The sequence below is a fragment of the Antechinus flavipes genome, chromosome 2 (genome assembly GCF_016432865.1).
Source record: "Antechinus flavipes isolate AdamAnt ecotype Samford, QLD, Australia chromosome 2, AdamAnt_v2, whole genome shotgun sequence".
Classification (NCBI taxonomy): Eukaryota; Metazoa; Chordata; class Mammalia; order Dasyuromorphia; family Dasyuridae; genus Antechinus; species Antechinus flavipes.
Window position 1 is genome coordinate 347,818,274 of NC_067399.1, and position 16,841 is coordinate 347,835,114.

The window sequence follows — 16,841 nt, forward strand, 5'->3', positions numbered from 1 at the left end:
ACTCAAACTCTGAAATAGATGAAATCTTACTCGATTTTCACAACTGTCTTGAAAGATCTCACCTCATCTCGTTCAGTGAGATGTAATTTCCCTCATTTTATCTCCACTTTTCCCTTTTTCTGGTGTAATCCTCTTTCTACCTCTAGTTCCTTTTTTATATTATAACAGTAAAATCAAATTATACATGCACTTTCTATGTATACCCATAACAGAATTACAATTCTCAAGAGTTCTTTTTACTTTTTTATGCTTCTCTTGAGTTCTATATTTGGAGGTCAATTTTTTTCTTTAGCTCTGGTCTTTTCATAAGAAATTAATGGAATTCATCTCTTTCATTGAATGCCCATCTTCTTCCCTGGAAGAAAACATTCAGCTTAGCAGGGAAGTTTATTCTTGGCTGCATTCCAAGTTCCTTTGCTTTTCAGAATATCAGACTCCAGGCTCTTTGATCCTTTAAAGTGGAAGCTGCTAGATCCTAGATGATATTTATTGTGGCTGCTTAGTATTTGAATTTTTTTCTTCTGTCTGCTTGTAATATTTTTTTCCTTGTTCCAATAGTTCTGAAATTTAGTCACGATATTCCTTGGAGTTTTAATTTTGGAGTCTTTTTCTGGAGGTTTTTGGTGAATTCTTTCAATATCTATTCTAATTCTATGACATCAGGGCAGTTCTCTCTGATGCGTTCCTGAACAATATTGCCTAGCCTCTTTTTTCATCATAGTTTTCAGGGAGTCCAATAAACCTTAGATTGTCTCCCCTAGATGTATTTTCCATGTCACTTGTTTTCCCAGGTAGGTATTTTACATTTTTTCTGTTTTTTCATTTTTTTTTTTTTGTTTTGCTTGACTGATCCTTCATATCTCATCAAGAAATTAATTTCCATTTGTTCAATTCTCATTCCTAGTGAATTATTTTCTTCATTTTCTTCTTTTTTTCTTTTCTTTCTTTCTTTCTTTCTTTCTTTTTTTTTTTTTTTGGCTTCTTTTTGTATCCTTTTTGCATTTGTCCAATTGGGTTTTTAAATGAGTTGTTTTGTTCTATGGAAATTTTTTCCATTTCACAAATTCTGTTTTTCAGGAAGTTGTTTTCTTTTTCCATTTTACCAAATCTATCTTTTAATGAGTTATATGCCTTTTCCAAACCCTCTTGCAAAGTTTTCCTTTCTTTTCTCTATTTTTCTCCTAGTTCTCTTTTGATATCCTTTTTAATTTCTTCTAGGAGAGCCTTGTGTGGTCAGACCAGGTTATATCACCCTTTGGGACTTCATCTGGAGGCAATCTGCTTTTAATCTCTTAAGGGTTGGAAATCTGTTCTTCTTTTTCCCCATAGCAACTATCTATAGTTAGACTTTGCTTTTCCTTTTTACTCATTTTTAAAAAAAAGTTGGGATCTGCTTTTAGGACAAGGGAGGTTTTCTAAGACTCCTCTACAGGAGGAGTCATCTTGAAGAGGCAGCTGATTGGCAGCAGCTGCACTGGGATGGTGCTGATTCACTTCCAGTGCTTGGTGGGTGTAGCCAGGTCCCGGGAGACTCTGGTGCTTTGGGGTTCATTCTTTACTGTTTGTGTTTGTCTTGGAGGTTCTATAAATTCTCTGGTGATCTACTGGCTTGCAATTAGGGCAGAGTAGCCAACACTGTGGTAGAGTCCTCCATCATGTGGAATCTGCACCTATCCATGGAGAATGCACCACCCTGGGTCTGCACAGTATGGGCTGGCCTCCCTGCTCTGCCTGCCTGCCTGTGGCTGGCCACCTCCCACACCTAACTAAAACAAACTTTTTCTGGAGATCTTCGAAATTATCTTCTGCTGGTAATTTGCTGCACTCTCAATAATTGTGAATTCTGCCAGTGTAGAACTTATTCAGAGGCTGAATTTGGTAATTAGTTGAGGATCCTGGGAGGAGATCAGAAAGAAATATGTGTCTTCTCCACTATCGTGGCTCTGCCCTTCTCCCCCCCAGTGTAGCTTTTAAGGAATTATTTTCTTCAGTGGGATTTTGTAAATCTTTTTTCTTGTGGCCAATTCTGCTATTTAAGGCATTTTTTTCTTCATTGAATTTTTGTGCCTGTTTTACTTTTTGGTCTATTTTAATTTTTAAGGTATTATTTTCTTCAGTATTTGTGTGTGTGTGTGTGTGTGTGTGTGTGTGTGTGTGTGTGTGTGTGTGTATGTGTGTGTGTGCTTCCTTTACCAAGGTGTTAATTTTTTTTTCATAATTTTCTTGCATTATTCTCATTGTTTCCTGAGTTTTTCCTCTACCTCTCTTGTTTGGTTTTTAAAAAATTCTTTTTCACTTCTTCCATGGCCTGAGACCAATTCTTAGTTTTCTTTGAGGCTTTGGATGTAGTAATTTTGATTTTGTGGTTTTTCAGAGTTTATATTTTGATCTTTTCTATCCTCATAATAACTTTGTATAATCAGGATCTTTTTCTGCTGTTTGCTCATGATGTGTTCTAGGGAAAGGTGTGTTTATTACTCTCCTGACCTGTTCTCTGATCTCCAAGTATAAGAATTCTTTTCAGTCCTGCAACTGTGACCAGAATCCCAATTCTTCTTGCAGCTACAAGTTCTTTTGTGTTAGTGCTTGCCTTGAGATCTAAGACTGTGACTTAGTAAAAGCAATGTAATAAAGTTTTTCATCCCTTTTGGAGCAAAGGGACTTCTGTAATTTTTGTAATTACTTTATGTAAGCTATCCATTGTCTATGAACTACTCTCAAGGCCTGCTGATACTTCATTGAACAGTCTGATCTGGATTGTACTTCATTTCCAGTAAACAGACATTTCCTACCAACCTTCTAAGTTGTCTTGGGCAGAAATTTTTTCACCCTATCCTTTTGTGAGTTCTGCCACTGCAGAATTTATTTTGAGGCATTATTTAAAATCACTTGGAGAGGTTTGGGGAGATCTCTGGTGAGTCCCTGACTTTTCCCCACCATCCTGACTCTGTTTCCCCTTATCCTCCGGTAGTCCAAGATACTTTGCCTTCTGGAATATGGTCTGATCCTTTATTATAAAAGCTCCTAAAGCCTGGATAATTCTGACTATGACTTTTTGATACTGGGATTTTTTTTTTCTTTTTCTGGCAGTCTGTAGTATTTTTTTCCTTATTCTTATAGTTCTGGAGTTTTGCAATTTTATAGGTCCTTTCCAGGACACAGTCTGAACTGGGCTATGTACCCCTTTCACTCAGTGTGAATGACCTTTCTTTAAGTCCTTCCACCCTATTTTGAGCTGGAAAATTATTTCATTCCATCACTTCATATGCTCTGTTCTTCCAGACTCTGTTCAGAGGTATGGTTTCATGTGTTTTTTGAGGGAAACTGGGAGAATTTGAAAAGCTTTCTGGCTTCACGCCACCATCTTAGCTTTGCTTAACATTTTCTTAAGTCCATACGATCATCAGTACCATAAATTAAGCTCTGATTTGTAGCATTTGCCCATTTCTGAAGTATAAATGCTCACACTAAAAATATAACAATTGGCTCAATTGAGTCTCATTGAATTGAGTGTGCAAATAGCACACTATTGCACTTAAGTAAGAAGTAAGATATTTTCAAAGGAATTTAGGCCCTTCTTGTCAAAAGGTAGCTTCTAACTTAATGGTTGCAATTGTGAACTCATCAGGATTTAATATTTTTAGCCTAGATTTTTTGTAATATAAGTGACTACCATCACAGCATCCTTATAAAGCATCAAGGATGGCATGAGCCAATGGACCTTTGAATAATTGCAGATTTTATGTTTGGATTCTGTAACTATTATGACTGCTCAGTTCTAGAATGAAGACAGATATTCTCAAAAAAGTCTATTAGCTTTGGAGGTGCCTAATACACAAATTAATGTGTGCTGTAATACCATTCCAGAGTGGCAAATTTTGTTAGCCATGGCTCCAAATTTTACACACGGGCTTCCATGAAAGATAACCAGACTATTACATAATTGGCAATGGATTCTTGAAGAAAAGGTTTCTAAAGTTCCTCTTAAAGGACCAACTAGCTTTACAGATGCATCCAAACATAATATTTGCACTGTATACTCTTGTGACTTAACTATAAAGAGAATAGTAAGAACTCCTTTTCATTCCATTCAGTAGAATGAATTGTTTGCAATCATTCTAGCTCTTACTTATTATCCAGGAGATATAAATATAATATCTGATTTGGCCTATTCAGTAGGTGTAATACAAAGAATTTCCACAGCCCAAATAAAATTTGTAGCCTCTAATATATATCAGCTCTTTAAGAAACTTCAAGAGCAAGTGAGAAAGCATCCAGGTAAGAGTTAGATTTTGCATGTCCATTCTCATAGTGGACTTCCAGGTCCTATTTTTGATGGTAATTCAAAGGCAGATAGCCTTCTAACTATGTTGGTCCATACTCTTTTATTTCAAGAAGCCCAGGAATCTCATTCTAAATATCATCAAGCTGCTCGAGCTTTACTTTTACAATTTGGGATAACAAGAGAGGAAGTTAGGAACATAGTAAAAGCCTATACAGCTTACCTTCCTTTCCACGCTCCTACACTACCTCCAGGAAAGAACCCTCGTAGTTTGAGACCAATGAAATTTGGCAAATGGATGGGACCCATTATAAATCTTTTGGTCGCCTGTCTTTTATCCATGTTGTGGTAGACACCTTTTCAGGATTCACTTTTGCAATACCAGCAGCAAAAGAGACAAATCTAGTGATCACTGAATTCCTTATCCAAGCCTTTGCAATTATGGGTGTGCCACAAGCAGTAAAAACAGATAATGGACCTGCATATACTTTTAAACATTTTGCACACTTTTATGCACAGCATAAGATTTTACACACCACTGACATACCTTTTAATCCTCAAGGACAAGTAATAGTAAAGAGGAGAAACAGAGATATTAAGATGCTCCTCCAAAAAACAAAAGAAAGGGGGAACCACAGGTAACCCTAGAAAACTTCTAAATTTAGCCCTTTATACTATTAACTTCTTGATTTTTGACAAAGATGCACTGGCTCCATCAGACAGGTTTTATAACCCACTGGAAAAAGCAGTGTCCAGTGCGAGTGGCTCCAGTATCTTTAGATAATCACCAGGTGATGTGGAGAGATCCAGAAAGTGGTGAATGGAAGGGATCAGATAGGTTAACTGAGTAGGGGAGAGGATTTGCTTGTATTTATTTCTACAGGTGGAGAAGGAATCAGATGAGTGCCAACGAGCCATATTCACCTTGTCCATTGGAGAGAGATGGAGCAGACCCTTGAAACGAAGGAGGAGACCCAAGAAACATTGGGTGGTTCCATTGTTGACTGTGCCCACCACTGAAAGACCATGGCAGTTATGGTGTTTGACTCATGGACATCAAAAATTATAGGACTTGAAAACCCTCAGGAATCATTGGATTCTCTGAGACAAGACTGTTGTAGGACTTGAAAGCCCTCAGGAATCATTGGATTTTCTGAGAAATGATAGGACTGTTGTAGGACTTGAAAATCTGCAGGAATCATTGGATTCTCCAACAAAAAAAGACTATTGCAGGACTTCAAAAACTTGCAGGCATCATTGGATTCCCTGACATGTGAAGCAATGAAAAATAGATTGGTTATGGACTATGTCTTGGCTGCTGAAGAAGGCGTATGTGTGACTGTTATTTACATACCCTCCTTTTAGGACTTCTGGAAATCTTTTGCAACACCATGTTGATTTATATTGTTTGTTATACTGCTACTTGAGTGTACAATTCATGTTTGTTACACCACATCGAGCCTGCACTGACTGTGGGGAGAGTTATCACTAATAGCCTCTGCATTATTGCTATGTGCTTTTGTAATACCTCCCATGTTGATGGGTTTGTGCATACCTGTTTCTAATAAGACCTTTCAGCCCAGAAACCTCTAGCAATCCCCACTTCCTTTTGTTAATTTTCATCTCCCTTCCTGAGATGTCAGGAAGGATGTGATCATTTCCTTTTTAGTGCTTTCACCTCCTTTCCTGAGAAGTGTGTGGGGGACGTGATCACCTCCTTTTTGGTATTTTCATCTCTTTTCCTGAGAAGTCAGGGAGGGTGTGATCACCTCCCCTTGGGAGTTCTCACCTCCCTGAGAGGTCAGGGATGGCACCACCACTTATGTCCTAAAACAAAAGAAAGCGGGAGATGCAATGGGCTGAAGTTGAGCAGATACACTGAGGTCTGAGCACTTAAGGCTAATTACCAATTGGACAACACTCTATTAGTATATGCTTGGAGAAAGAATGGCCCCGTCCACTCTCTGTGCAAGTTTGATGTATTATATAGGAGATTGGGTGGAGCCTCTGGCCAGATTCATGTTGTGATTGTTCTCACTTTGTATTGCCATTCCCTTTCACCTCCACAAAGAACAATGATCAAGGACTTTCGCTTACCTGACTCCGGCTGATTTTAAAATACCCTGTGTGCTAAAAGCAGCCATCATATTTGGTTATAAACAAAATAGCTATGTAGGGTAGTGGAAAGACAGGTGAAGATACCTAATATAAATGGAATTGCAACACTAAGAAAGATCAATAGTCTTCAGACTGGGATAAAATTTCAGAGTTCATGTATCCAAGTGGTAGGAAGCTTGTTCCTCAGGAGCACATCCTATATGGAAGAGGGCCCAACTGTCCATTTGCCAGGTGGCTCAAAACACTTCTTTATCCAGGAGTGTCGAGTCAAACCCTGCTCTCTGGTCCGTATCTCAATATCCTACCGTGTCTCGCCGATAATAAGAAACTGTCTTATTATTATTATTTTTTGGACAGAAAAACACCAGAGGGCTTATTTTCAGGGGTGGGCTTATTTTAATGAACATTGACAGCAAGTTCAATAAACAGGTAAATGTGAACAAAAAAAAGTACCTTTATTCAATAATGATCATGTCATCTTCTTCAACAACATCGTCATAAGTGTCCATACCCTGAATTCCGTCCTAGATGTCTTGCACCTCTATTTCCTTCAGAAGAAGTGGACCCAATCTGTCATGTCCAGCAATATAGCTCTCTTTAAATGAACATGTCTTGTCCAGGTAACCTGCTCGTAGTGCCTTGGCGACACAGCTGTCAGTAATTTTATCCTATGACTTCTTCACCCAAGTCACCCATCTTGCAGACAGGGCTTCACAAAGTTTCCACGCTGATTTCTTTCCATTCTGTTTTCAATGTAGTCATTGACTTCCATGCGCAAATGGTCCTTGAATGGCTTGTTTATTGCAATATTAAGGGTCTGGAGATAGGCAGTCATTCCTGTAGGAATCATTACTTGATCTATTCTTCTCTCTACAAGAAAGTTCTTCATTTCTTTAGCGCTGTGAGTGCTGGCTGAGTTCTTCTTTTATCCTCCATCATGTCCCCTGAGTTCTTCTTTTATCCTCCATCATGCCCCCTCACTCCCACTTACATACCGGATTTTTATGTTGTCCTGCCTCAGCTCTCCTCCGCGGCACTGCTCTCAATGGCGCCAGCAAGCAAATCACTGGGGAAGAACAGGATGACGCGCAGCTCTGATTGGATGCAGCTCAGAGGGCGGCATGAGTTTCACCCGGGTGTGTGTGTGGGGGCAGTGCATACAGAGGGTACCGTAATGTAGCGTATAGCGCAGGGGGTCACCTTCACTACAGTAGCAATCTCAAGAGGGCTTATTTTTTGGGGAGGGCTTATTTTAGAGGAATCTTACACAGTAAGGGGAGGGCTTATTTTGGGGATAGGTCTTATTATCGGGAAAACACGGTATGTCAATAGGATCTGGAAAGGCCCTTCCCAGGTCAGGGTGAACTTCTTTTCACATCCAGACCAGAATCCAGTCTCCTGCTTGGTGTTGGTGCACAAGGAAACCCAGGGGTAGAGTCTGAGCAATTAACACTTTAATCTATAAAATATAAAGGTGTTTTGCCAAAAAAGATACATAGTCTCTTAAAAAAAAACCTGTCTTTCTGTTCATAAATAGGACCTCAACTTTCTCCTCTCCCTAGGTAGGGGTGACTAAAAAGAAGTTCATAAAGAGACAACCTCATATCTCTTTGATGTTTTGTGCATATCCTAAGAAGGACCAGAGGGAGATACTTAGTCCAGGGTGATTGGTTCTCTAGCATCAATTTAGTGAGTTATCTCTTAATTTCTTCATTCATTCTCTCCATCTTACCTGATGAGGGAGAGTGCCAAGGAGTATGAAACTCCCAGGTAGTATCCAAGATCTGCATGAGGAGCTACAAGATTTTACTTGTAAAATGAGTCTCTTGGTCTGAGTCAATTTGTTCCACCATCCCAAACCGTGGGATTATTTGTTCTAGCAGAATTTTTTATACCGTGGGGGCAGTGGCCCAGGGCAGGGGGAAAGCCTTTACCCAAGATGTCAGATGGTCCCACTATGACCAACAGATATTTGAGACGGCCTATTGGGGGCAGTTTGGTAAAGTCCACTTGTATATTCCAAAATGGCCAGAGGTCTGGTGGCTTCCCACTGGGGTTTGGTGCAAGGCAGTCTTATTTGTCTTTCAACACACAAAACAACCATCCACCAGCTGTCTTGCTAGGGTGTAAAGGCTGGGTGATATGTATTGTATAAGAGAGGCATCACACAGGTTTTGGAAATCTCAGTGGGTGCCCTGATGAAGATACGTAAGGACCTGTCTCACACCTGATTTGGTCAGTACCTTTCTGCTATTTGGGAGATACCATTGGCTGCCCCGTTCCTGCATTCTTAAAGATAAAGCTATTTTTTCTGCTCTTCTGTTGTAAAAGATGGGAAGGAAGACTCAGAGGAAAAAAAGGAATTAGAACTAACAAATAATCAGGCTGTTCAGAAACTATAACTCCCATTCTCTTTGCTTCCTCAATGGCAAGGCAGTTGCCCTTTGCTTCAAAGGACTGGCCAGCCTAATGCCCATTCACACGGATTATTGATATATTTTTTGGTAGCTTCAGGTTTTTTAGCACCTAAGGCCAGGTCTCACCTCTTGCTATTTATCATTCCCCTTTCCTCCCATATTTTCCCCCAAATATGAGCCATGCCCCAAGCATATTTAAAGTCAGTATAGATATTGCCATCCTTTCAATTTAATAGTTTTAGAGCCTGGTTTAGTGGTTTAGTACACTTCACAAGTTTGAGCTGATCATGAATTGGGCGGTGTACCACCTTCAGTCAAGGAGAGGCTATCACTGTTTATCACAGCATATCCATTTATCCTCTCCCCTTCTGAACTTTTTTTTTTTTTTTTTAAGGATATCTGACCAGGCATTAGTTACAAAATTTATTTTTAGCATGGACTCAATGTCTGGCTCACTTATATTTAATCCTGAGTATTTATTAACATTTTCTTTTAGTTTGTTTAGAAACTCAATTGGTGACCCTTTTTCTGGGTAACATCGGAGGCCTTTTTTTATATTCTGGGGCTTGGGAGATGCATTCTTAATCCCAGTAATTAATTCTCTCAGGTTCTGCATGTGTATTCTATGAATCTCATTGTTGTGGTCCCATTTAGTGTAAAGAGTTGGGTATTTTGGGTGTGCCCCGGGCTACTCCAGCAGCCAATGGCTGTCTGTATTCACACACTTATTTCTTTGAGAAAGGATAGATATCAATTTATGCCAAGTATAGATGTTAAGGCCAAGGAACTACTCTAGTTTCTTTGAGAGATTACAAGCTTTTCATTCCCTTTTTAAAATTTCTGACTTCTGTGGCACTCAAGGGAGTGTTTACAAACTATGCACTAGTGGCACCTCTCTCAGAGGATACATGCCAGGTTTCTTTGGTTCTAGCGAGAAAATTTCCTGGTCTTTAAGGAGCTGTCTCAATTCTCTTTTAGGGATCTATGAAGGGATTCTTGCAGATCTATGATGTTAGATCCTTCTGCACCCTCAGGGCCTGAGTTGGAAGGGCATTTGCTGTGGCTCCCAGAGGAGGAGGAGGAAGAGTTCTAGTGTTAAGGTGGCTGTTAGCAGAACAAGGGAGGGAAGGGGGGATATTGCCTGATTTCCTTAGATCACATGATTACAGGAATTTGAAACTTGGGATGTCTGCCGAGGCTCACATTAGCCTGGCTAATTTTGGAACATGTTCTCCATTTTGTGCAATATCTACACCAGATTATGTGTGGGAAAACGTTGACAATTTGCTTGTTCCACTTAACATATATAATAGTTATTATATTATTTGCCTTCTCAATGGGTGCAGGATATTCTGGAGGAGGATGAGAATTCAGAACTGAAAAAAAAGTTAAAATAAATCAATATTAGTAATTTAAAAATCTCTGTTGTGGAAAAACAAAAGAAAATCTCTCAAGGGATTTTGCCTGTGTGGAATGGAAAGATGAGATGAAGAATTTACAGGAATGTGTGAGTGCTTTTTCTTTATTTTACTTTCATTATTTCTGTATCTCCTCATGACCTATGTGTAAGCCTCTATTACAGACAAATTTACCTTAACCTAAACTGGTGGCATTTATCAATGTTTGATATTGTTTAACCTATTAGTTAAAACACTGTCAGCTTAGTTATCTGCTGATTTGTGGTTTCCTAAAAAGCAGGTAATTTCAGGGAAACTGAAACATTCCATTCCCATCTTTTTTTTTTTTTTTTTTTTTTTTTTTTTTTTTTTTTTTTTTTTTTTTTGGCATTCTACCTCCTCCTCCTCTGGGAGCCACAGCAAATGCCCTTCCAACTCAGGCCCTGAGGGTGCAGAAGGATCTAACATCATAGATCTGCAAGAATCCCTTCATAGATCCCTAAAAGAGAATTGAGACAGCTCCTTAAAGACCAGAAAATTTTCTCGCTAGAACCAAAGAAACCTGGCATGTATCCTCTGAGAGAGGTGCCACTAGTGCATAGTTTGTAAACACTCCCTTGAGTGCCACAGAAGTCAGAAATTTTAAAAAGGGAATGAAAAGCTTGTAATCTCTCAAAGAAACTAGAGTAGTTCCTTGGCCTTAACATCTATACTTGGCATAAATTGCCAATTAGGAGGCCCCACGCTTCTTAATGCTTTCTAATTTGTGGTGTAATCTCTTGTCACAAAACCCTATAAAAAATGATATGTACCTACTGAGTCTTGGGCCTCCTGCTGTGAGTCTCTTAATTTCCAAGTGGGACTGCCCCATCATTCATGAGTTGCTGTAATAAACAACTTTTTCTGCTTTCTACTTTGAGTGAACTCTGAGTAATCATTTTTGGGTAGGGGTCTTTTGCGTCCCACACACCTGTATCTCTAGGAATCATCTCATATGTACATGTTTTCTTCTAGCCAACCTCCACAAATCGATTATGAGTTATTTGAGGGGAAATTATCTTTTTCCCAAGGAGTCATGGATATGTGTTTATCGAATTGAATTGGTTTGAGCAAATCAATCATTCAATTAGTATTAGACACTGATTATGTGAAAGATAACAAATACAAAGAATTATATAATCCCTCCTGGCAAGGAACTTACATTCTAATGGGGAGACAACAAGGGATAAACAATTATATAATATGTATACATAATTATGTGTGTATAAATATATTCATATACACACACAAATAAAATTTTAGCACATCGTGCTAACTACTCTGCTAACAATGACTATCTTATTTACATGTCAGTTTACATTTTATCTCAACTCTTGAGATATAGGTGATATTATTACCCCCATTTTACAGATGAGGAAACTGAAACAAACAGATTTTAGATGATTTTCTCAGGGCCATATAGCTATGGCTGAGGTCAAATTTGAACTCAGGTCTCCCTGTTTCCGGGCCTGACATTTTACCCACTGCGCCCGCCTAGTGTCACAAGAAAATAATACAAGGGAGCATAAGATGAAAATGGTTTGAAAAGAGGTTTAAAAGCTTTGGAATTGTACGGTGTCTGACTAGAAAGCCGAGTCTTGTTTGGTTCCTCCCACGAGCCAGAGACCTTTCCAGCAGCTTCCTAACAGACCTTTCTCCAAGTTCTTTCAATGCCTCGCCTAACTAGTTACCCGACCTCTTGAGAATTTGTGATTGGTTCGCGGCGTCAGGGGCGGGGACAAACTTTTTAATCTCGCTCCACTAATTGGGGGAAAGAAAGAAGGAAGATCTGATTGGGTGCGGCGGTTGCGGAAGAAACGGCGGGCAGCCTGGTAGTTCTGGATATGGGGAGGTTGAGTCGGTGCCGACGGGAAGACTGGGGACCACGGGCTTTACCCAAAGCTATTGCGGCTCTGAGTCGAGCGTTACCTGGGAAACCTAGTCCCGAGACCTTCCGCAAGGCCAAGTTCGACCTCCCCGAGGCGGTGAGAGGAGGCGGTTGCGGAGAGAATAACCCACCAGAGTTGGGGTGGGGGGGAGTTGGGCAAGGCGGTGCAGCACTCACAGCGCTCCACTGACTTGAGTTTCTTTTTCTAGGTAGCCGAGCTTTGGTCTCTGCTTTTCTCCCTCCTTTGGCTTATTCATCAGAAGGGTACTGGGTCTCCTAGGGAGCCTCCTGATGCCCTCAGTAAGTAACAGCCCCACCACTTTTTCCTGTTAGTTTCCCCTAATCCATAGTTTGTGGATCTAGAGAAGCAAGGCACTGCCCTCTCCCATCTGTGCTCCTTTCCTAGTCGTCATTAAATCTGCTGGGACTGAGCATCTAAGCCGTTCACTCCTCCCTTTGTAATCACCTTTCTCATGTATTTCAGAAGACTCGCATATAGGAAGGACTTCCATATAGATAAACAAAGAAGAATGTTTAAAAATGTCTTATGTTTGAGATAAAATCAGTTTCAGGAGTACAAGATGGATATGTGTGTTTACATATGTAAGATCACGGAATGCAGATCAGGTATTTTATTATTGTACAAATACTCTCAAGAGTTTACATTTTATCAAAAGAGATAGCATAAAAATAAATGCAAAATACACGTAAGGTAGTTAAGTGCAAGATAATAGGGAGGTCTTGTTACTAGAATTTGAAGGAAAATTTTACTACTGAAGAAAATATTTCTCCTGTATCTTGGGAGAAGAAATTCTCTGAAAGAAGCCAGAGTGTTTATTTTTGTTTGCAAAGGCACTAGACTTAAATGAGTAAGGGGAATCACTGGTTTAAGACTTTAGAAATTGTATAGATAGAGTTCATAGAGTTTTGGGACTGGAGTTTGGAAGATCTGAGTTCAAATCAAGTAAGTCACTTGTTTTGCCTCAGTTTCCTTATCAGAAAAATAGGCGTTATAATAGCACCTACTTTGAGGGATTATTGTGTGGATCAAATGAATCAATAATTGTAAAGCATTTAATACAGTGCCTGACACAATAAATGCTATGTTAATATCAGCTATTACTATATTCAGAAAAGGAATCAAGAAGGATCAATTAGGTAGGAAAACTGAGAAGGGTCAGTTAAGCAAATAGGAGAGCTAGGCGACAGTAGTGTCATGAAAATCTAGTGAAGAGAGTAGTCACAGTGTGTCAAACATTGTGGACATATCTAGCAGGATAAAGTTGTGTTATGGAAACACAGAGACAATATCCAGGAGCAGAGAATAGTCAACAGTGTTGAATAGAGCCAGAAGTTCAAGAAGGATAAAGTCTGAAAAAAAATTTCACAATTCAGAAATTGTAATTGGTAATTTTGAAGGTCATTATTATCATCATTGTGGTGTTTTTCGTCTTTAAAATATAATGGTTCTCTCTGGAAGCAGTTTTCTTGGGGAGGTTTTCTGGAGGCAGCCTTAGTTTCAGTTGAAAGTAATAATTACCCAAATGCAGCCAGGTGCTAAAAGTTCTGATCTTTTATTGTCTCCAATATAGCCCAGTTAGTTTTCTTAGAGGCTTCTCTCTCTGCTTGGTTCTAAGAGCTCTTTCAGCTTTGTCCTTTGCTTCTGCCTCTGCTTTCTTCAGCCTCCAGCCAGCACAAAGGTGAATCTGTCTTGCCTCAGAGAGAGGGCTTCTGACTCTCAATCTCCCAGAGTGCTCTGTGTCTGTCCCAGAATGTTCCGAAGTAACTCTCTCTAACCCGAAGCTAAGAGCTTCTTTATATATGATCTCCCAAAGGTTGACGACTCCTTCTGGAGGCAGGGATTAAGGGAGGTATGAATTCGGATATCTCATACTAAACACTGAAATCTCCCAAAGGGGTAAACTCCAATGAGTAAAGGTGTAAATACAAGCATTATTTCTCAGTTCCACTTAGTACCTTGTTTCTTCTGGCCCATAATATCTCCTTGTAGGATCAGATCAATCATACTGCACCATGCTAAATTAGATAATTATTGTCTCTATCAACTCTAATGACTTTACACTTTGTAAAGATTCCAATAATCATCATCAAACATTATTCTATTCTAATTAGTAGATATGTGTAGAATAGTTTCAGTTTGGTGATGAGATCAAAATCGAGAAAAGTAGGTTTGAGGATTAAGAGGAAGTGAAAGTAAAGGAGGTCAGATAGCTTTTTCTGCTGGAGTGAGAAAGCAGAAATATATAAAGTAATAAGCTTAAGGGACCTATTCTAGTAAAGGATGTGGAGACTAGGGCATATTTGAAGTCAATTGAAAAAGCCAGTAGAGAAGATGAAGATAAGAGAGAGTAGGAATGATTGAGGAAATCAGTCTGCTGGAGAAGATCCCCAGGGGATGCGATGAGGTCATGTAGAAGAGCTGACCTTGACCAGAAGCTACAGCACATTATCTGACTGGAGGAAAAGAGAGAATGAGATATAAAGAATAAGAGAAAAATAGAGACCTTAAATGACTTAAGGAAAGTAAATTAAGAATTCAGTTGAGAGAATGGAGAAATGGGAAGGAGTGGGAAGTCTGAGATGCAAAGAAGGTTGAGGATAGTTTCTGTGGTAAAAAATATAGGAAACTAAGGAATAAAAGAATTACTTTGATATAAGATGAAAGTCCAATTGAAGTTAGTTAGCTTGAATATATACAAATTTGTAATTCTTAGTGACTTCTTTCAACTACATTCAGCATCAGTGAGTTGAGGGGGAGGAAGTGGATGATGAGAATAATCCAGTGTTGGAACTTGGCAAGGAATGAATGAATAGTAATTCAAAATTATAGGATAGTGAGGAGGTGAACTTGATTAAGTATAGAGACAAGATTAGGAAGTAGGACAGTAAAATCTGAGGAGAAGCCCAAGAAAATATTGAGGAGAGGAGGCATTGGAAGCCATGATGTAAACAAAGAATAGGTTTAGGAGGGATAAGGCATAAGGAAAGATAGAAATGTAGGTGTTCAAGATAAGATAAAGGAAGTCATCATTTTTGATTATTGAAACTCTTAGATAATGATGAGATTCAGAGTGTGACCAATTCCTGTGCATAGGTGAGGTATAATGGAAGAAAAGTGGGATTTGAGAAGATTGAGAAACTGGGAAGATAGAATATTTGAGAGGATATAGATAAATGTTAACAGGCAGATATTGGGGAGATGAGGAAGACTTGAAGCTTGGTACTTGATCCTGTGAAAGGAAGGAAGAATGATTTGGGAGCTGGTAGACTACATCCACTATGAGTTGTATTGGATGAAAAGGAAAAGATTGGCATTGACAAGGAGAAACTAGAATTTAAAGTAGGAGAATAAGTATTATTCTGATTCCCCCAGTATAACAGAGTTTTGGGAAGAGATGATCTATGCTAGAGAGGATGATCAGGGGTGTTGAACATAGATAGCCTCTGGCAGATTGGGGGTGGGGAGGGAAGCCATGTTTCTTTAAATACAAGTTGGTGGAGAAAATTTAACTGAAAGCAGTCCAGAATGAAAGAATGCCAGTTCCAAAGGACAGAGTGGGTATGCAGAGGTAGAGTCGACAAATGGTGGCAGTCAAAAATTGGTAATGGATTTCAGTCTATATTAAGTTAGGTGTAGTGTCCAGTAAGAGAGAGGTGATAAGTTTTGTTCTGCCTTGGATCATAGGTGGAATGTTGTGATCAGTATTGTTGAGTTAGGAAAAGTGGGACTCCAAAAGTTCCACACCAGTGTCATGAGGTGTCTCAAAAGAATTTGCAGGCTTTTATTGGAGTGAATTCTAAGGCAATCCAGTAAAGAAACAGAACCAAGGAGAGTCATTTTATTTAGCTTTATTTAGCTTTTATTTTAGCTAGATATGCTAATTTTATGGCTCAGAGACTAAGGGAGTCTATTTTTGGCAAGAGGGTAGGGATAAGGAGTAATCTCCAGATGAATTAAGGGTGGTCTTTGAAATTTGATTATCACTGACCAGATCATCCTTCAGCTATGAACCGAGAAGTAATAATCTATTCAGAATCATACAGATTGGGTGTAGGAGTTTCCTGAGGAAGATTCCAGAACCAAAAATTTTAGGGTTTCACATTATATCGGTATGAGGAAATTGGTGAAGAGACTTAATAGGGTAGTGAAGACTAGTTGAAAGAACTGGCATGTTTATCCTGTAAAAAAGACAAGAGGAAAATGATAGATGTTTTCAGATATTTAAAGGACTGTGAGATGAAAGGAATGAGTCCTTTTCTCTTGCAGAGTACAGAACTAGGGGAAAAGGATGAAGAAGAAAAATTGAAGTTGATAACTTTCCTAACAATTTGATATCTCAATATAATATGGGCTTTCTGGATGAATAATGGGTTCTTTTTTTGTCTTCAGACAAAGACTAGGTGACATTTTTTAGAGGAAATTCTTGCTCAGGTCCAGGGTTGAGGAAGGAAATAAATATTTATTAAGTGTCTACTATGGTAAATGCCACTATGCTAAATATTTTGCAAGTCTTGTCTCATTTATCCTCCTAGCAATCCTGAAAGGTAAGTGCTATTATGATCTCCATTTTACAGTTGCGGAAACAGAGAGACCAGTCAAGTGACATGCCTAGGTTTATACAGCTAGTAAGTGTCGGAGGTCAGATTTGAACTCCGGTCTTCCTGACTCTGGACCCAGA

General features: G+C 39.1%; 1 protein-coding gene across 1 annotated transcript in view; it reads left to right on the forward strand.

The window, feature by feature from the left end:
* The first annotated feature begins 12,025 nt into the window (after positions 1 to 12,025).
* Positions 12,026 to 16,841, forward strand: part of TEDC1 (tubulin epsilon and delta complex 1) — an 83,729-nt gene continuing 78,913 nt past the window's right edge. Inside the window, exons 1-2 of the mRNA XM_051973672.1 lie at positions 12,026 to 12,238; positions 12,351 to 12,441. Coding sequence (XP_051829632.1) covers positions 12,098 to 12,238; positions 12,351 to 12,441 — 232 coding nt within the window. The 5' untranslated portion in view covers positions 12,026 to 12,097. The remainder of the gene's footprint in view (positions 12,239 to 12,350; positions 12,442 to 16,841) is intronic.